A 22,086-nucleotide genomic window follows, 5' to 3' on the forward strand; every position below is an offset into this window, starting at 1 on the left:
ACAGAGGGCAGAATGAAGTCCTTATCTGGGAGGTTTCACAGAAAGCATGCCATACTCCAAAAAGAAAGATCAAACAAGCAGATCATGAAGGGTCAAAGGTCAGTTAAGAGGTCAGTTCTCATCTCCAGGCAAAATGGTGAAAGTATTTAAAAACTGCACCACGAAAAATAAGAATGACATAGACATTCAAGCTGCCAGGTATAAGAAAATATAGCATATGTTTCTATCTTTGCAACACAAGCTGTCAACATTTTTTCTCGCTTTTTAAAGTAAATTAATAACTTAATTTAGATGCTTACTTTCTTTCTTAAGTTAGATAACTAAGATCAATATTCCACAGTACGTAGTTCAATCTGAAAACTACATTAATCATAAGCAAGTTTGCATTATACCATAAGATTATTTTTCTCCTCATTATATATTATATTTGAAGCACATTGAAATTAGAAAACAGTTTAGCAAAACCATTACTGTGACTGTGTGAACGTAGCACTGCTCTTAATTTTATTTTGAAGCCGACTATTTTTTGTGTGTCTAGAACATGAGATTATTTTTGTACACTTAAAATTACCTTCCAGGAAAAAAAAAAAACAACAAACCACATTAGAAGCCACATCATCTAGAAACAAACTTCCTAAATTATATGTTTAGCATAGTTATATATAAATTTCCATTTACAATGTTTATTCATCTTAAAAGAAAATACACCTTAAAATGTCATGAAAGATGCACTGAAATATAATTAGTGAATATATTAAACTGACTCTACCAACATTTAGAACAAAAGTGTTCCTCTAAAAACTGAAAGAAGGTCTTTGGGAATTCCCCTGACTCTCCTCTGCAAATATCTTTTCAATAATACAGACTTTTAAACACTAAAAAAACTGAAGGCCTCTTATTTCTCAAAAGCGGATGTTTTATCCTTTTTCCTTCATCATTCATTCCATGCTATTGAAGCAGGCTGAATGGGGCTGAGTACCAGTGAGTTTACATTGCCAAACAAGAGGCAAGTCTCATCATGTGTTTTGAATATCTACGAGAAACATACAAGGAACCATAGCTGATTATGTTTTTCTATACTCTTGATAATGCTCCAGTTGCTTCTGAAAGATATGCCTGCTTCCCACCCTGGGAAGAGTAGATCATGAGTAACTGTCTTTAAGAATTAGAAAATACGTGATCACCTCGCACCACGTTTCTTTTTAGAACAAGCTAGAATGCTCACATATTTTACCATTTATTTGAAAAAGCACGGGAATAGTGTTATATAATTGCGTTTAGGCTTTTCAGATGTCCCGGCTGGAGTACCTGACGCAGGACCCCTCCAGCCTGCCCCGCTCCCTGTGTGTGCGGGACACCTCCGCTCTCCCTGGCTTCCGATTGTCCGTTTCTAACGAAGCTGAACCGACAAAGCGTGAAAGTGGTCTGAAAGGAAAAACAAAGAAAGTGACCCCGCTTTCCCCTGTGCCAAGGCTGATTCACACTGAAAGAGCTGAGCTGTCCCTCACCCCGCTGCGCTCTCCCTCTCCGCCGAGCGGGGCCGGCAGTCTCCTCCCCTTTCCTCAAGTCAGGGCGGCAGCTGCTGCACCCGCAGCACATGCGGACCGTCCCGCGCTCCCTCTCCCGCTCCCGCAGCCCCGCAGATCGCTTCTCTTTGCTGGGAAACCTCTGCCTTCCCCGCCACCACCCTGTTCTTAGAGTGCTGGAGATCCGAAAAGGTGAGCCGATCGCTTCGTTTGGTGGGTTTTGAGGACAAAGTCTTAATTTTTCAGTCTCTGCCTTTGTATGTCACTTAATGTAAGGATCCTTTCGGCTGTGCCCATGTTCTTTCTTTACATCAATGTAAGTTATAAAGGACAGATTAGTTGCATTATTCATCTTGGAAGGAAAAGCCTCTGTGAATAAATCTTTCTTTTTGGCAAAATACTAACATTAATTGTTCTGAAAAAAAAAAAAATAATCCTGCTTACACACAGCAGTTGTGTCCAAGCTCCTATACTTACTAATTCAAATATCTAGCTCTGTGTCAGAATGTTTCCACTCTCTAAAGAAGCAAAACATATAGCATATGGCTATATAAATGCACACAGCGTTCTGTTAAAATTCAGAAGATAGTGCACTACAGTGCCAATCTTGAAACATACGGTAGCAGCAGCAATCAAATCCCGTCAAAATACATTTGCTACAACGTGGTATTTCCTCTAAAACTTCTGTTTGAAAACCCTATGTATTTATATTCTAAGTGCTTCCTAGGGAAAAAAAAAAAGATTTAAACACTAGGTTTCTAAAAGAGTAAGATGTTAGAGTTGGACTGTGTATAAATGGAGAAAGATTTCAGTGAAAGCAACCAACTGTCCATTTATTAATTTCTAATTTCTTCACAAAAGCGTGCCAGTGTATTAACTAAGATTTCAGAAAGTGGGATTCTCAGTCTGGAAAATACCTCTGTGCAGCTCAATTATTAAGTAAATTCATACCAAGTATCCACCCAAAAAAAAAAAAATTAAAAATGAAAAATCATGTCCTAATGAAGGATTTTTAATATTAAAACATTTTAACTATGATTCAACGTGTGATTTCTTAAAATCACATTATGTCCCCATAATTGCTGTCAGGCCGAGCTAAGCACTACTTTGCAATGGGAACTTGTATTACAGTTTGAAGCAACAAGCTAAGTGGAATATAACTCCTGATGTTTTACAGATGTGCTCTGAATAGTTTATGTACTTCAAAGATGAATGTTATCAACATAAAACTGTTAAAGGCATATCTTCTAAACAGTGGTTGAGGGATAAATAAACTATTCCTGCTGCATTTTGCCATGCGAAAAGGAGGAATTCAGCCAATGCATTCAACCATTTAAAAACATCTCAAATGCAGAACATTTTAAATGTATCTGTTCAAGCAAAATATTTCTTTTCAATGGTTAATGTGAAGGTTGAGCTAGAATTTTTTTTTCAGATAAGGGCCTGCTAAACAGATGAAAATGAAGCCTGACAGTTTTAAACATTATAGCACCTTATGCTTCTATGAATTGTACTAATTTTACATTAGTACATCTCTAGCAACTGCAAAAAAAAAAAATTTACTCCTTGGTTTTGCAGCAGGACAGCAATTCAGATTAACTTCTGAAGACACAGGACACATCTGATCAGTCTATATAATACTTGTTTCAAACAGTTCTTTATAAGTCATTGAGGCTATTTATCAGAAAACGCAATCAATAACTTAGATATTACAAATAATACAGGTTTTACTGAAATATGAAGAACATTCGTTTCCATGTAAACATACAGCTAATCATCCCTCTAAAATCTTATTGCAATATTTTATATCTCTTGCCTTGCAGGTTTCTCCAGTACCTCCCGCAGAAAAGAGTCTTCCACTTCTCTGAAGGGACATTGACAGAAGTTAATTGTAAAAGAAATTTTTCTGCAAGATAGATGACTAAAGGTAACGGAGAAGATCCGAAAACTGGAAGTAGGATGGAACGCATTCAACAAGGAGTCCGGAAACGTACACTTTTGGCAAAAAAAAAAGTGCAGAGCATAACAAAGGATGATGTTAAAAGTTATTTATTGAGGAATGCCTTTGTGCTCTTCACCGTTGTTGCTGTGATTCTTGGTAAGTAATTTGTTCAATAGGAATATTCTGTTCTCCAGTGCATTTGACAATGACGATTTGCCTGGGCGATTTGCATTACAAATGAGATCCAAATTCTTCTGCACTGATAAGAACGTTCTGGCTTGGAGAGTTTTGGCTTTGACAGTTGCATGCTGAAGTTTAAGAAAGAGCCATTCTGATTCTTCTACCATTCCTAAGGAGAATTCTAGTGAAAAAAAAATCAGTGGTTTTATGGATTCTTCTGTTAAAGAATCAGATACAATAACTGACTTAATGTTGTCAATGAAATCTTTTTCTACCAAAGCCAACTGCAGCATAATGCTCAGTACATAGCCTTTATTTTCCTAATCTATCAAAAATAACACCTTGCAATAACAAAGAGAAGTCTCAATGAATGAAATGAAGTTACATTCCTAAGCAAAGGTATATATTAGAGCCTCAATCTTTTCAGTTTTCCCTTGATAAATGCCAAACAATCAAACCTGAGTACAAACTCTCTCAGTTGCTACAATCTTACACATGCATCTTTCAGATGCAATAGGGGCAACAATGGCAATGATACTTATTCAAAGGACTGCAAGATAGCACCTGATTAAATGCTCTTTTAGAGTGTATGGAGAGGAATCCAGAACATCAAACAGCATTTAAATTTGGAATGCATCAAAACATAAATTTAAAATATTGCTATATATTTTAAATTTACATTAGAAAGAGACTCTTCTGAGAAAAAGAAACAATTTCAAAACACATTTTCCTTTATGTAATTATGTGATCACTTTTAGTAATTCTCCTTTAACTACAGATTTTCTAAAGAACACCATATGTTTCATGAAATACCACTCCTTATAGGGTGAGCAAGAACATTGTGGCTGTACTGTACTATTTGCATTTTTATTTTCTAATTAGTTTGAAATTGTGGGTCTGCTCACGAGAACCCAAATGCTAGCACTTAAGGGTAAATATCCTACACCTATGTAGGCCCTATTGTCCTTGATAATGCTTTTCTGCATAACTCTGCTTGCTGTTTTTCTACAACTTGTTTTAGGAATAAAAATTTTAGGGCTTTACCATTATTGTTGTTTGATCTGCAGGGTTATTTTAAATTAATTCCAGGTTTGAAGGCTTTTTTTCTGGGAGACAATTATATTCATTTGCATATTGGTAAAATAAAGTACTTTGTTGCTATAACAGAAATGTCAGACTCTCAGATTTATCAACAGTATTTGATCAAAATTTGATCAAAATATTAATTCCTAAGTAAGAATTTGTTTAATGCAAAAACCCCATTGGCATCAGAAGTAAAAAACTTGGGCATTTTACCTGCAGTGGTCACGAAAGGCAGAACAAATTAAGCAAGTTTTGAAACACTGTCCAGCCTCAGAGGAATGCAGTTCTTAGATTGTCTCCTGTCTATCCTGCACAAGACCAAGGTGCTCTTGCAAGTTTTTCACTGTCATCTAGCTCCAGCGTGACTCCCGTTAATTTGGCAATGTGGGAACAGAAATGTAGGCTGGACAAGTGCGTTTACTGTTATTGGATGTTCCAATTAGCTTCAGATGACTAGTGACAAGTATCTACCACAGCTCTGCTACCACCTATGGTAGTAGCACCTATGGTGGTAGCAATGGCAGAGTGCCAGTAAAGCTGGAAGACAAGTTGGAGACCTAATGAAAATGTGCAGCCTAGGATAAGCCCACGGCTCCAATTCTGCTCATTATTCTGTAGACATCTGTGATGCAATATGTGAAAAAATGTTTTTTCATTACTATGATAGAATACTACAAAATTTTCTCACATTTGTTATTTGTGGTGAAATTTTACAACATATATATCATTAGAACAGTGAGTTCACACTCAGTAGCTCATAAAAAAAAGGTAAGATTTGGGGTTTTGGAGAGTTTTTTGCTGTTTTGGAAATATTCAGAAGTAGGGAATAGTGGCTAAAGAGTTTGGAAAACACTTAGTGGTGGAACTCCATCTGCCTGTATGTCTGTTTGGCAAGGACTAAATTGTTATCATCTCTCAGTTGTTTGGTGATCTGTGGAAAATCAGATGATGGGCTTGATCCCTTTCCTAGCAGACAGTAATCAACATTGCGAAATTAACCCACCAATTAGCACCAGTGGCTGTCTCATCAGGGATGCTTGGATGTGAGTGTAGGTGGAAACCAAACTACACTCAGGCCAGGGGTGAATCATTTACAAGAAATGATGCTTAATGGTATCTGTAATCTAAAAGGACAGATGACATCAGTTTTTAGGACTGTCAGTCCAGCAATCTCCATCAAGACTAAACTCACAAAAAGCAAAATTTTAGCTTTAAAGCAGTATTTCTTCAGGAGAGCAGTATTTCTTCAGAAACATTTATTTCAGGCCTTTTTTTTTTTGTCAAGGGACTGACATGAGAAAGCCTATTTAATAGAGCATTTCTGATTTCTTTGCTGAGCAGGACTGATGCTGGTAGAGGTCAAGTGAACAGCATGGTATGTCTTCGCCTAATTTCAGGACCGCAGTTCATAATAGGCACTTCGGTTTGTGTCTGTGGAAACACACACTTTGTTACAAAGTGGGCAGATGCAACATGCATTTGCTTGTGTTGCATACTGATACTTTGAAGACAGAGTAGAGATTTTCTGGCATTCACATGATAGGGAGAAATACAGCCATTTACCCTAACTTCTGCTGTTACTTTGGTTCTGAACTGAATACTAAACTGAATTTATTAGCTGCTACAATACAAAACCAATTAATCTTTAAAAACCTAATAATGAAGACAGGAGAAGTTATAATTCATTTTGATAATTACTTAGCACTATTCTCCATTTCCCAAAAACCTCCTGAAAGGCCCTTCTGACTGTATGTTCTGCATAGGTAGCGTCTGTCTAGTACATCATCGTTATCATTGTTGCTATTTTTAGAGAAATTTAAACTGCTTTCAAAACCTTCAAGAAACTTTGAGAAAAGGGTGGTCAGTAAGAATGCAGTTTTTCAGATTCTTCTGGTACACTTAGAAATTACACTTAGAAATTAAATTAGTTTTCTGCAATGGATCTTGGCAAGAGCCAATAGATGAGAACAATTACGTGAGGCGAATTTGGGGAAATTCAGAGTGTCACGATGACCAGGAGCAATTTAAGGTAGGCAAGGGGTCATGGTGGCTCATGGAAAATCTGCAGGAAGTCTTACAAACTTTGAAGTGCTAGCCAAATTACTGGCAAAATCTCAGGCAGTGCCCTCTCTCCCACGCTACTTAGTTCCATCATCCTGTCCCCAAAATGCCTTCCTTTCAGATACCCTTCCTTCAGTAGGCTGTCTTGATTCTCTACTACTTACCTCCCATTTTCAAAAAATGCCACAGGAGTCCAGACTTTACTCTGGCAGGACTCCTAAATGCCAAAGAATCTCCTGTGGATTCTGAACTTGTACTGAAGGAAAGATCGAGACACACAGAGCTGCTGAGCAGAGATCCTGAATAGCTGTTCACAGAGAAATACTGTTTTAAATGAGGGACTCAGTGAAGCAGAGGGAGGTTGTGGAGCAGGTACGATAAAAAGCAGTTTCTGCATAGTTATGAAGCCATTACAGCTCCAAATCATAAGCTAAAATACTTTTCACACTCCGAAGTGATACACTGCCATTGCCCACTGGGACATTCAAGGAGGACTGAGATGGATCCAGTTCAGTTCTCTGGCTACCTGACCACAAAAGGGACCAGCTGTGTCACTGAGCTCGGTCTTCTGTAACTGCAGGCAATCTCACAAGAGATGTGTAATGTGGGCGGACCCATACAACATCTGTTCTGCAACAGCATCCACCATCTACCAGATTCCAAAACCTTGCAACATCTTTATTAAAATAAAACTAATTAAGAGTACAGGAAGAAGACAGGAGAGGCAAAAGCATTGCCAATGTCCCTATGTCCTTGAAAAAAACAGAGTTAAATAAAGCCTGCAGATGTTCCTTCATGATACAGAAGGAAAAAAAAACCTCACAAACCCGCTAAAATATCTGAATAGAGAAAAGCAGATTGTCCTATCTCAACACATCCTTGGTCTGAAAAATAGTTTAAAATGAGTCCTAAGATGTACAAGTCTGCAATTCACAGAATCCTGGATAATGCCCACAAAAGACACAATCTCTTCTGTGTTGAAGTGACATCTTTTCTGCCACTGGCAGATCCTCTGTATCCACTGAAGACCGAGGTTGACATACCCAGAGAAGGGTGTTTGACCCCATTGCAGCCGGACAATGAACACGATGACAGTGCCTCAGGCAGCCTCAGTAAAATTTGCATGAGAACAAAGCAAAGACCCCTCACTATAAGAGAAGTAGCTGCGGGAGGGGAGTCCAAGGTGAGAGCATAGGTTAAAATATAGAGAGAAATGTGATACCAGGCAAAAGATTAAGATAAAGACAAGAAAATCAAGACAGTTTGGGGACAACCAAAGAGAAATTAATCCTATTTATGCTGAACTCAGGGGCTGCCTCTGTCCCAGTGCTCTCCTAGAGAACCTGCCCAGCACAATTGCTTTCTCATTGAGGGATGACACCTTCCTAAGTAGCATTCTTAAAAAAAATTGCTAAGCAAAACCTTAATTCTTTTTGAAGTTAAGAAATAGTTATAATTTGGGGGAAAAAAAAACCCCATAAACAGACACCATAAGATCCAAAATAACACTTAAAAATTCAAAGGAGAGGTTCCTTTTCAAAAATGAGAAAAAGTATAGAAATAATAAGAATTTTAATTCTTCTATTAAGTAGCCAGTAATAAAAGTCAGACTATGAAATATGAACAGTACACGAGTTTAGCAGTTACTTGCAAAATAAAATAATGTTAATTTATTATCACAGTCTTAATTTCTTACTGTACACTCTGGTGTCACTGAAATGAACCAGTGTGGTTGTTGGACCAACATACACGGCACAGAGTAACAACAATAAACTTGGCTACTTTATGAATCACAGTTGTGTATTCTGGAGACAGCAGCTGTGCACATATGCACAGTAAAGATACAAAATGTAGACTTACGACCTTCTTATTTGCTCTAAGTCGTCAAATTACTTGCAAAGTGGTGCTCAAATGTGGTATATAGCAATCATGCTTTCAAAAGATATGTTACAATAAAATCAGCAGTCATTTCAAAGACTGTAAAAAAAAATCATGTTGAGTATCAGAACGGACTAAGAAGACATTTCAGCATCAAATGAACTAGTATTAGGCCTTCTCAGTTTTTTCCACTTTTCAGTAGGCACGCACTGTAGCCTATGGTTACTATGGTGACTGCAAAGCAGTACAAAATCATAAGCAAGATGCCAATGATTTGTATGCTGAGTAAATATTTAAGGTTGTTAGATCCTTACTAGCACCCCAGCTATTATAAAGCTAGAACGAGTTGTCATCTGCAATGGAATGCTTTTGAATTGGCCACAATGAAGGTGTAGCTAAAGATGGCATGTTCAATTGTTTATGAATTCCTGAAGCTTTCATTCATGTGGCTTATGTTTCTCACACAATTTTTTGAAATAACCAGGCATCTGAAAGTGTCCAGGGATTTTATGATACTGGAGAAAAAATATTTTCATTAAAATACTTATCTTTTTAGGTGAATCAAGATAAAGTGCATTTGAAAAACTATACAAAGAAATTCAGTATTAAAGAGAAGTAAATAAAGAAATTAGATCTTTTGGATGTTAATAAGGCTTCTAAAAAGTAAGATATAAATGCAGGCATTTGTACTGTAGCACTGACTTCTAGATCAACATCTGAGAGATACTGACTTTTAGATTTTTTTCATGCCTTGTTAAAAAAACCCAGATGTTCTGGAACCACCGAATGCATAAAATAACCCATGCAGTCACATTAGTTGTGTATATCCTCTGGAAGGAATCCATCCTTCCAATTCCTTTCATTTACTGTGCATTTCCTTCAGATTTTGTATGTCATTCAGTTTCAGATTACAATTTGGTAATCCCCTCACTACAAGAAAGGTGCCGGAGCCACATCCAAAGAGCAACGAAGCTGGTGAAGGGTCTAGAGAACAAGTCTTATGAGGAGCAGCTGAGGGAACTGGGGCTGTTTAGTCTGGAGAAAAGGAGGCTGGAGGAACACCTTATCGCTCTTTACAACTACCTGAAAGGAAGTCATAGGGAAGCATGTGTTGGTCTCTTCTCTAAAGTAACAAGCGATAGAACGAGAGGAAGCAGCCTTTGGTTGCACCAGGGCAGGTTTAGATTAGATATTAGGAAAAATGTCTTCACCAAAAGTGTTGTCAAGCATTGGAGCAGGCTGGAAGTGGTTGAGTCACCATCCCTGGAGGTATTTAAAAGATATGTAGATGTGGTGCTTAGGGACATCATTTGCGGTTGGACTTGATAATATTAAAGGTTTTTTCTAACCTAAACAATTATATGACTCTTTGGGATTTAGCATATTTTGTAATATATTTCTTTCTCACATATTACATCTCAGTTCAACGTGTCACTTTGGAGCAATAAGGCAATGTAAGTGATAAATAAAAAATAATTAGTAATGAGCTAAGAGATTTCTTCCTCCCATTCTAATTTCTCCAACTGTGTTGTTCATAGAATATGCTATGGTGTCTACAGTGTATATCAGAAAACAACCAGACTCCTGACCAAGGCGTTTTAAATCAGTCATTGACAAAACAAAAATAGATGGTATGGAATAGGAAAAAAAACTGTGGAAAATAGGGAAAGAACAAATGGAAATTATTCCAGAGAAATTTTACTAATAGCTGGATTATTCAGTTTATTTTGTCAACCCATCAGACTTGAACTTGTTCTATTTGTACTTTTAATCAACAGGATGAAATCACAAGGTGTGTAACCTTTTAAAATCCATGCAAAATAAATTTTATGAGGCATTTTTTAACAAAAACTTTTTTAACAAAACTATAGATCCGGTAAAATTTTCAACAGTGAAAAAGAAAGCAGTCAAAAGCAGGAAAAGAGGCAAAGAAAACCAGAACTATAAGAGGAGAATCAGGAGGATAATAAAGTGTTACTGTTAATCATATTTTGTGGTTGTTCTTCCACATCCTTTCTCTTAGCTGTGGTTATATTCGTCTTTTGAATTCTTCTTCAATTCTGTACATTGAAGAAATGCATTTGATTGCTTGAAATTTGACACATCTATGTGTTTTCTATTGGCATGCATAGAAGATCATAAACAGAAATCAGCTTGACAGTTACAAAGTGTGTGCTTGGTTTTCACCATTTACTGCAACTTGGCATAGCTGAAAACTCATTTATTCAAAAAAAGTCTACAAAAGTTGACACTTTATTGTTAAGCATTATTTACACTGAAACATAAGCTGGTCCCTCAAACTGGCTCTAGCAAGTACTTTGGGTTTAATATCCACAAGGAGTAAATTTTTAGAAAGTATAAAATTACCTTTGTATGAACATAGCAGGACCACTAATCAGGGAATTCCTAGGAGTACAAACCAAACACAGATGATAAATAAGGCTACTGCCTACATTTTGATGCCTTTTAAAATAATTTTAACTTGGGAATACATGCATTAAACAAACATGGATATACAGTCTAGTCCTTCAAAGCCTAAAACAAAGCAAAGGAAACTGCATATGGAATCCAAATCTCAGGGCTGGGTGTCTTTTTAGTGCAGGAGCGAGAGCTAGGAGACTCAAAAGGGTCACCCCACACGTCCACAAGCTAAGCATAAAACTGCCTGAAACTTACCAGGAGAAAAACAAACAAATAAACAGGTTTGCATTCCTACTCCCACTCCTTTCTGAGTGAGTCAGGACTGTGCCAGACATCTTCACCCAGTCAAGATCCAGAAGCAGGAGAGCCCTCACCTTGGGAACGGTGTCAGCAGTGCTTGAGGAATTGGCTTACTCTTTTTCCTTTCAAAAGGCAAGTTACAGGAGGATGCAATTCCACCATTCCTTTCAAAGTTGTGTCATCAGGCAGAAGGAAATGCAAGACTTCTAAAGGCACATACATATGCCAAGAGAGCAAAAGGTGACCCGATGTTCTAACTTAATTGCTAGAACACTCATGTATAACAGGGAGCCCCAGGCTGTGAAGTAATCCTTTGCGCAAGAACAGGAACACAGGGCATACCAAATCCAGGTGGTTCTCTGCATGCCTGTGTCAGTTGTGCTCAGTTACTAGATCAACCAGGACTTAGCCTGGAATTAGGGAAATAGATGTTTAGGTCATGGCAATTCTGAAAAAAACACAAGTGGAATGGTGAGAAGTGAGGGGTCTTCCAAAAAAAATGGAGAAGTGCCCTTTGTAGATTTCCAGAACTAAGCTTTTTTTTTTTATCTAGAGAGACTTCAAAGGCCACAATTTGGACTCAGGTACTTCCCATGTAATTAAGTATTGTTACAGGTGCCATTTTTGTGACTTTTAAGGCAGTGAAATTCTGCTATTCTGAATAATGCCTAATAGTGAGAAGACAGGTATCATAACCTATATGGAGACTACATCTAAAATAATCTTCTGTGCTACAACATACCCTTCAGAGGAGTTAACTCTGAAGGAGTAAGGCATAAGACTTCTTTTTAATCAAATTAAATAAAACACGTTTGGAAACTCATGTGTCAAGAGGCTGTTGACCAGTAAGCTAAACAGATGGGAGATTCTGGTTACGAATAGTTTCATAGTCATATTGAAGGTTTGAAGTATGAAGTGGCTCAACTAACAAAATCAAGCAGCTAGGGACTGAAAGTATCCTAGCTACCCTTCTAAAAAGATAGTAACACCATTCCATGAATTTCAGTCATGAGCCTAATTTCCTTATTGAAAGAATTCACTAAATGATAACTCAAACATAAATAAAGGATTCTGGTAATGCTTACACCTGATATGGCAAAAGTCATGTATCCTACAACAGGGTATTCTTCCTTTCGGTCTGTCTAGTTTGTTTGCAAGTGCCAGCAAAATACTGGATTTAAAAAAAAAAAAAAAAAAGATTCTTTAAAATCTTTTAACAAAGTCTGCCACGTGAGTTATGTTCCATGACCCAAACAGTTTTGGCACAAGCATATCTTGATTCAACAAAATACTTAATCCTCAGTGGCAAACATCTCCGTTACAGATTTAGACTATCAGCACTAAGCTAAATTAACAGGTGGTTTTGTAGGAATGAAAAGTTGGGGTAGCTCCATAGAGATATGAATGCATAATTTGAATGTCCTACAAATGATGATGTAGAACTGTAGATCAAGGAAGCCAAGCCTACAATGAACCGCTTTGTAGTGTGTGTCTAAGGTGGAATTAAAAAAACAAAGACAACCATCAAGGTCTAACCTCAGGCTCTCTGTTAAACTGCACTACAAGTTCTTCAGAGTAGAGCTCCGTTTTCTGAGCATGTTTGCACAAAGTTATTGACTGAAGCATCTCAGACTTATTGACTGCAACTCCTCAGTGTTACTATACTGTAAAAAAAGGACAAAATAATACAGACAGGCAGCTGAAACCATAGTAGAGAAAAAACAGAACTTGGTGCTGTTAAGGACTTTGTCAACTTCCAGTTGAGGAAAAACAGGAAAGAAAGAAATGTAAAGGCAAGAAAGGAACTATGTAAACTTTAAGAGAGCAGCTTTCTTATCTGTTTGGAACTATTTTTTATGGGAGTAAAAACATTAACATTAGTCAAGAAGGTGAAGCACCAAAGAAAACCCAGTCATGAAAAAAACCCCAGTTATTACAGTAACTTTGTAAAGCATTGAGTAGTACCATAATTCTAAATAATACTTCAGAAAATATAATCTGGCACATATTGTGAATACCTGATCTTTTTATATGCATAGTAAGAGAGAATTCCAGAATTTTGATAGAATCATTTGTTACTTTTTGCATAAAAAATATTTTTCTACAGCTTAAAGACAAATGAGAGTGAATAAACTAGGAGCAGTTTGTCTTTCAATAAAGTTTTTTATCTGAGGATTAAATCAGGAATAATGTCCCTATTTCAGAAAAAAACAGTCTGCTTCTGTGCCAGCAGCAAAAACTCCTCTTCATTCCAAATCCTCCACAAATACCCTGCAATTGCTTGTCTTATAAATAACAACAAAAGACCAATCAAAGATGAGAAACAAATACAGAAACAGTTCAAGGAAAATAAGGAAAAGTATTAAGAAAAAAATTGAAGGTAAACAGAGAAGCAGAAGTTGGATAAAAAGAGAACAATTTTCAGACATGTTCTCAAAGGAAGAAAATTACCTGCTAATTGGGGAAGAAGGGCAAATGAACCAAAGAACTAGAGAGAGATGGGGAAAAATGTATGAGCTTACCACTGGAGCCAAGAAGTAGCACAGGATAGTTTTCACTGATTTGTTAAAAAACTTTTTAACAGCACTCAGATGCTGTTATATTCTCAGCTTTGTTATAAGAAGCTTCCTGGTTTAGACAGTACTTCATAAACCAGTGATTTTACTCACTCTTTGGTTACCCCAGTTTTTCCTTACAGCTTCAGACTCCGCATTCTAATTGTGTGCCTTCTGTCCACAAAACCCAAGGAGGAGATGCTGTGTCTTCACGTAAAGAACACGCGAGTGCCCAGCCATAGCTACAAAGGTGTTTCAGGAGTTCAGGCACCTCCAGAGTTAGGCAGTGGCAGGCAGAGGTTTCCAGAGTCTTAGTTGTAAGCTGTGAATTACGTGCCTATGTATCTACGTTAATCTAGCTCTAAATACCCATAAAATCCATGAAGATCATAAAATGCCTCTGGGTCTTTGCAGATTGTAACTGAATAGTGATGTTAGAAGGCTGGTGCAATTTTTTTTTGGAAGGTAATAGCTCTCACTGGGTAAAGAAAATCTCCAGGGTCAGGCTCAGGAGGGAGGTGTTCCTGACACACGGTGGCTGCAGCTGTTCAGTGTGGCTGGGAGCACCATGGCACTCTGCTGACCCCTGAGCAAAGGTAACACACTGACCTCTCTTCTGATGCATGGAACAACTCTTTGACATCAATGTAACTCTGACTTCATTATGCATTTGCTTTTCTCTGGTTGTGTCTCTTTTTACAGCCTTAGAATTCTGTCCAGGTAGAATTGGAGGCTTTTTTTTGCCTGATGTTTTCTGATCTTTTACAGCTTAATTGAGGCAGGATTTTCAGCTAAATTGCTTGGTGTCTGGAAGTCTCAGAGAGCCCCAGAGCATGTATGCATGCACAGTAGACTCTGCAGCATGTGGACAATGACTTCAGCAGTCCCAGAAAGCATCAGGCCTGCCACCCAGTATGTGCCACCCAGAACTACCATTGGTAGTTCATCGGTGCAGAGTAGGTACAGCACATCCTGACTAAAGTAGATAGATGTTTTATGTACAGATAGTACATAGTTCATTCTTTTAAGTCAACAAGTTGTAAGATATCACTATGCTGCTAGAACCGTCCCATACCATAATATACTATATCATTGGGATCTTCTGGATCCCAGTCATGTCTAGGATAACCAGCTCTTCTATGGTACTTCTCCTATGACTCTCCTCATGACATCTCTCAAGCAAAGAAGTAGCTATTTGTCTCCAAATTAACCCATATTCCGTTTCAATATAGCCATCTATAAAACCTACTCGGAGCACAGGCCGTTAAGCTCTCTACTGCACTGGCATTATCCAGTTAAAAGAGAAGGAACATATCACACAAAAATACATACTCCTATACATGTGAGATTCTCTGCTGGGTCTCTGTTAGATAAAAGCTGTAAAGAAAAAACAGCTAGTTTATTAAGCCAGTTGATACTTGGTCTTCTTTAGGTCTGAAACAAAGAAGCAAGTTCATCTGGAAAACATTTCCTCTAAATTCAATCTCAGAAGAAGAGAATTAAAGGAATTTTAAGCTACTTATTAACTCCAGTTCTAGACTGCCATAGGAAGAGTAACTGATAAGGTTACTTAACGGTATGTTTCTGTGATTGATTAAGCCAGTCCTACCTCTGGCCCTGGCTGCATTTTTCCACCCCCAAATGTTTGCCTTCCTCCCTTGTCACCACACCAGCACCGCCATCATCTAGCACAGCAAGTAAACCTTTCCAGGGAACTAATCTGGCAGAAAACTAACCCAGTAAAAAATAGCTCCTCCCTGGTTTAGTCCCCACATGAGCTCATCTCAGTATCTGATAAATACAAATGCATTGAACTAAGGACTCTGAGAAAAGGAGGCTGAGGGGTGACCTCATTGCTCTCCACAGCTTCCTGAGGAGGGAGGTGGAGATGGAGGTGCTGAGCTCTTCTCCCTGGGATCCAGTGTTAGAATACATGGGGATGGTTCAAAGCTGCGTCAGAGAGGTTTAGACTGGACATTAGGAAGCATTTCTCTACCGAGAGGGTAGTCAAACACTGGCACAGGCTTCCTAGAAAGGTGGTCAATGCCCCAAGTCTGTCAGTATTTCAGAGGCATTTGGACCATGGCCTTAACAATACTCTTTAACTTTTGGTCAGCTCTGAAGTGGTCAGGCAGTTGGACTAGGTGATCGTTGTAGGTCCCTTCCAATTTAAAATACTCTATTCTGTTCTATTCTATTCTATTCTATTCTAATCTATTCTATTCTATTCTATTCTATTCTATTCTATTCTATTCTATTCTATTCTATTAAAAAGATCAGCTTAAACTGTAGCCTCTTCCTGGCTGTAGCAATTTAGTGCTCTCCACAGCACTATCACCCTTAGTTTGACGCCTTACATGCCCTTCCTTACCTTAGTTATTTGCCTATGACAGCACTTGGACAAAAGAGCCTGTAACTGTCTCTCCTGAAGAGAATGGAGGCTCCTAAAATGCTTTTTAGGTTACCCTATCAAATATAGGGTATGTGAAGGACGTTTAAAGATGGTCATATTCTTATACCTTTAGGATAAAAAAAATCTCAAAGAGCAGTGATGATTGCATAATACAAGAAGTAGTTCTCAAATGCTTAAGAGCAGTAACTCTGCTGCAGTCCTAAATTAAATGAATTGAGTAAGAAAAGTAACTAGCTAGCCACTAAACAATAATTAGCATAATAAGAGCTAGCCTTTAAGACAAAATTTTAACAAAACGATCACAAAAAAAAAGTCTGCTGCAGTATTTAGGACCTAGTTCAACAAAATTATTTCAAAGGGAACATACCTCCCTACAGAGGGGAGAAAGTAAGGAAGGAGCAGGTGATATACAAAGGTGGTGAGGGTGGAGGGAAGGTTCAATATAAAATTATGGAAAAAAGAAGATTAAAATCAAAAGCATGCAAGTGAATTGGTGAACCTGTGGTCCTTGTGGCAAACTAAGAAAGATATTAAGAACAATTGTGATTTTTGTCGGCACCTTTAAGTATTTCTTATCACTGGAGAAGTTATTTACCTGTTTGTCTCAAGTAAATACAGTTGCGGCCTTATCTGAAACTGGCTGTTAGAGGAAAAGGTGTCAGAACAAAATGGTAAATTAAGCAGAAACAAATGACCCACAGAACAAAAGCTTTCATTCCAGAGCTCTGCAGGAACATGAGAATGAAATGGCTGTGCAGCTAACAAAAATATACAATGTCCCATTAAACTGGTAGGAGCCTGATTCTCCTACTGGCTCCAGATCAATTTCTGTTATAGAACAAAATGTTATTTGGTTGCCGGTTACAAGGTTTTCTGGAAGAGCACTATTAACAGCTGTTACTTCAGTACACTGTTCTACCCACTCTAAGATGTTATTTTCCAGTTATTATGAAGTTTTCTCTTCCCTGCTGGAAAAGAAAAAATAAGTCTGTATTGCATCTATTAAGCAAAGAATACTGATATGGACCTCATTTTACAGTGTTTTGAGATTTACTAGTGAAAAGCAGAGGTGTATGTGACTGTTACTGGTGTATTCTGTTCAAACTGGCAAGCACTAAACCAGAAGAGCAGCTCTTGCACTGTCATTAATATACTACCCAGTAGTTACTTCTTGAAATATATTTGACTGATTTTTTATCAATTAAGAAGTAAAACTGATAGATTTTCTACTTGTTTTCTACTGCAAGAAAATACAGTAGAGAGTATGGACATTTAAAAAATTATTAAATCCAGATAATGGTATGGTCTTAATTCCTGTGTGTTTCTGAAGACAGTGACCCGAAGCTCATAAGGATTCATTTCAGAAATTGAGACTTCACTTATTTAACAAAACTGCTGCTATTGTTCATTTGAAAACATAATGCCAATCTTAAAATTATTAATTATTTGAAGTAGTGAAAAAAATCAATCCTTTCTCCTTATTAGATTTTTATATCTAAATCTTCTAAGTAGGCCAAGGAGGAGGATAGACTTAAGCTTCCTTAAAGTTCTTGGATGATGATTTAGATCTGTGTAAAGCCCCATTTCTCATCTTCTAATAGTTATGGTTCAATTTTTTTTTAAGTGATGTGGTGTTTTAAACCCATATGGAGGTGTGCAACCTATTTCATTTATGCAACATGAAGAATCATGTGAAACAGCTCTCTACTACGGCAAGAACACGACATTTCACAACACAATTAAGAACTTAATTTTCTCTGTGAAGGATTTTAAAGTTCATTTTCAAATTCAATGTAGGAAATTATATATAAGTTGACTATACTCTGGTAGATCACTACAACTTTTTTTTTTAAAAAAAAACAAATAAACAAAAAATAAGAACAATCTCCATAATAAATCTGTTCTTTAAAAAAAAATTAGTATTATAAAAGTATTAATTTTTGTCTTGCTGCTTCAGAACTTGATTTTAATGCTCACTTCTTCACACTTTGATTTTAATCCATTTAAGAAATTTTATATAGAAGGCTGTAGGCTTCTGCAGCCTCCAGAAGTGAAAACTCCAGGTCATCCATCAATGTCTTTCTATCTTAGGAATAAGCAATCCCAAATCGTATCTGCCATTTTTGCCATTTCCATCCCATTCCCATCACTGTCAGATTTATTTTCACCTTTCGCTCCTTTCAAGTTCTAAATCCTCTCTTCGCTGTATTCATACAGATCGATTTTTTTTTAACATCTACATTGGTATAAAAATGCAATAAAGTGTCTTTGTTCAAGGACTGTTCTGATTGTCACGAGGATTATCTGCAAATCAAATTTTCCATACATTTGACTATATCATTGATAAGAACACCACAGTAATTTTTTAATAACTCTAATCTGATTTGCCTCTTCATTATGAACTGTATAAATTATTCAGCAATATGGTTCTATTATACAACCATACACATGTATGGAATTCAGCCCCTTAACTTAAACAAGAACTACTGATTTTTGTCCAGAAAAAGCCTAACAAATGCTGTTGAGAAATCTACTCTTCCCTGAAGTGCAGAAATGGTATACCATTTACCCTTTGAGAAGCCAGGCTCTGATAGGGTTGATTAGTGGTTCTTTTCTGTTACAAAGGGTAGCAAGAAACCTGCACAACAGGTTGTGGGAGCCTGTTTCACACGAGGCTTTGTTTCATGACAATTTTCAGAAGTAATCAGAAACTTGAAACTTTTACTGAGGAAGGCAAGCTGCAGTATTTAATCTTCTTAGTTTTGATCATGGAGGGTGCTAAGCATTACAAGTCTTACCACACACAGAGATGTGGATGGTTTTTGAAACAGTGCACACCTTCCAAAGGTTTATTACCTCCTACGAAGTCTGGCTTCCCAGTTTTATTTTGATACTTTGTCATTGTGTCCATCTTTAAATCATCATTGTGTCCTGTTATCTCACTGTTTAAAACCTGTGAATGTTGGTTCTGAGAAGTGAATTCAAAGAAGTCAAAGCTACCATGCCAAGTTCGATTTTTCTGCTTCAAGTTCATAATTTCTATTAATAAAACTTCGTCAGACAGGATGTAATACCCAGTACCTAGATATTTAAACTCAGAACAGAAAATAAAGTTTCACCTCCATATATCCTAAAATCAAGACAGACTGGTAACACCATGCTGTTCCATTTTCATTAGACTACAATGAGGAAAAAAATTGCTTACATTCCTTCTTGTGCTGCTAAGATCACTGTGAACACAATTAATTTTCAGAAACATCTGTGAAGCAACTACTACTGTACTTATCTTACAAGTAAGGAAACTGAGTCAGAGAAAGGTTCTTATGGCTAAGACATGACTGTACATAAATTAATAGCAATGCTAAGATTAAGACTGCAGAACTAGTAACTATGGGTGCTGACCCTGTTCACCAGAATACACTACCAGTGCTGGGCAACCGTGTAATTACACACAGAGCACTTTAGGACAAAAAAAAAAAAAAAAAGCAATAATTTTTGGCTCAACAGGTTTACATGGAGCTTCAGAAACTTACTCTCACTACTAATAATATTCATTCAAACAGCCACCTACACAGGCCCTGATTCTCTCTTGGGCTGCTTTGTACTGCTCAGACAGTAGCGGAGCAGATAATCAAGCCCCCATAGTATGGCATACGGACTAGTTCTTATAGCAGCCTCAGAAACCCTCACCAACTTCAGTGAGGCTTTGTACTACTGCAGAGATTAATCCATGTGGAACTAATTGCAGGACTGTGGCCTAAGTAAGGAACTGGTCTAGCTCTATTTGCTTGTTATCCAGTTGTCAAAATGTAGTGCTCATTAAGTGCAGAAACAAAGGGTCCTGATGGATTCTTTATATCTGAGAAATGTGTTTCTCATATAAAAAGAAAACAATCAGTAACACTGCAGTGGAATTTAAAACCTCACTGAAAAGAAGGGAAACTCTAAGGCAGGTCTTTTAATCAAGAATAGTTCAGAGGCCCTTCCTCTGTGCGGTTTATGATCTACTTTTACCTAAAAAAATAATTTATGTAAAAATTATGTAAAATGCACTTTGACTACCTGAGTCTACAGAACATGAATGAGACTAAAACAAATGCCTTTCTAGTCCCAGCGCTCTCTTCCGTAGTGTGATCTCCATGCTTAGTTCCAACTGTGCTCTAATCACTTTTCTTCCTGTAACACCAAGATTTTCTGTCCTACACAAGACATTTCTGGACTTCTCTAACTTAACCAACCTGTTAAGTCCCTAAGAGCAGGCTCAGACAGACAGGGGTCACTAACACGAGCGTTACGGCTGTTTCCTTACATCAGCAGATGGCAATAAGCTGGCGTAGGAGGCATAACAGCATATTTTAGCTAGCAAATTTGGCACGAAGATATTATCTGCTGTATGGGGATGTACCAATCTAAAATATGATCTTAAAAAAAAAAAAAAAAACAAACCACAAAGTGATTAAGAATTGGAACTAGCAGTTTCTAGAAGTGTTCAATGTTACAGCATTTTCAAGCCATGTGCAAGTTCTAACAGGATCAAGAAGCGAGCTTGCATGCTCTGCTGCCTAACATTACTGAGGACACAGCTTCATTAAATGCTTTAGGAAACCTAAGTCTGCCTATCTGCCAAAAAGGGCAGTCTCACTCTTCTCCAAGGCACATTTCTACCTATTGCCTTGTGAAGGTACCAACATTTGTGCAGCCATACAAACAAATTACCTCAAGGAATTGACCTGGCTGAAAATGAACCCAGTAAAATAAATTATTTTTGCAGCAGGATCAATTCTCTGATTCAGCTTCATATACAGTCACAATTAGCACAAAAGCTAGTACCAGACAGTGGGGAGGGACATGAAGTCAGGAATGGGAAGGAGGCACAGTTGAGTTTCACCATCAGTATGGTTAAGGAGTGTTCCAGATCCTGGCTGGAGATAGAACTACATCAGATAGGCACCAAACCATTTAACATTCAGTAAATTGTAAGCAGTTGTGTCCATTAACCAAATAATTAACAAGATAAACAAATAAAGCAGTTGGTGCCAAGTACAGGACAAAATCTACAAAGTTCTAGCTGAGAAGTTTAGGTTGCCACACGTCAGCCCATCTATGGCTTCCATTTGTAAATACGTCTCAAGCTCCATTTATCTGTTCCCAGCAAGATACATGGATCCAAGCACTCCCTTGCCCTACTCCCTCAGACACTGAAACCCCCCACTTAACCATCCAGCAAGACCAGATCCAATCAGCTGCTTCTTTGCAAGCACGTGTGTTCTGAAGGTAGGCACGTGTAAAGCCACTTACCTCCTGATGCTCTTTCGCTGTGTAAAGACCTAGCTGCAAGGGGATTCCCAAATATGTCTATCCTGGTTATCTCATTGATCTGAAGCACATCTTTAAAATCAAGCCCCACTGAGTAAACAGGCGTGGACAAGACTTCTGAAGGGTGGTAGTTAGTATCTATGGGCATTGGATGTAGGATTACACTCAAAATCACTGAAGTCAAAGCACTAGGCTGCTGTAGCAGGGACTGTTTCCTTTTCATTAACGCTCAAGATTTTTAACCTTTCACGTTGATCCAGTTTTTAAAAATAGCAGCATGAATAACCTTCTGAATCTGTTACAGTGAAAAATAATTTAATGGCTTCAATAGGACTACTCATAATAGCAGCTGATATTTGAGAGAGCAAATCAGGAGTGCAACGCAGGGCACAATAAAAACTGTGTTACAAT

General features: G+C 37.6%; 1 protein-coding gene across 1 annotated transcript in view; it reads left to right on the plus strand.

Annotated features, from left to right (window-relative positions):
- Positions 1-1,570: 1,570 nt before the first annotated feature.
- The window catches only part of SLC1A3 (solute carrier family 1 member 3), a 66,841-nt gene continuing 46,325 nt past the window's right edge, over positions 1,571-22,086 (plus strand). Inside the window, exons 1-2 of the mRNA XM_086770053.1 lie at positions 1,571-1,718; positions 3,350-3,624. Of these exons, the coding sequence (XP_086626179.1) occupies positions 3,444-3,624 (181 nt within the window). The 5' untranslated portion in view covers positions 1,571-1,718; positions 3,350-3,443. The remainder of the gene's footprint in view (positions 1,719-3,349; positions 3,625-22,086) is intronic.

Source organism: Chlamydotis macqueenii, chromosome Z, assembly GCF_036417535.1.
Source record: "Chlamydotis macqueenii isolate bChlMac1 chromosome Z, bChlMac1.mat, whole genome shotgun sequence".
In the NCBI taxonomy this organism is placed as follows: domain Eukaryota; kingdom Metazoa; phylum Chordata; class Aves; order Otidiformes; family Otididae; genus Chlamydotis; species Chlamydotis macqueenii.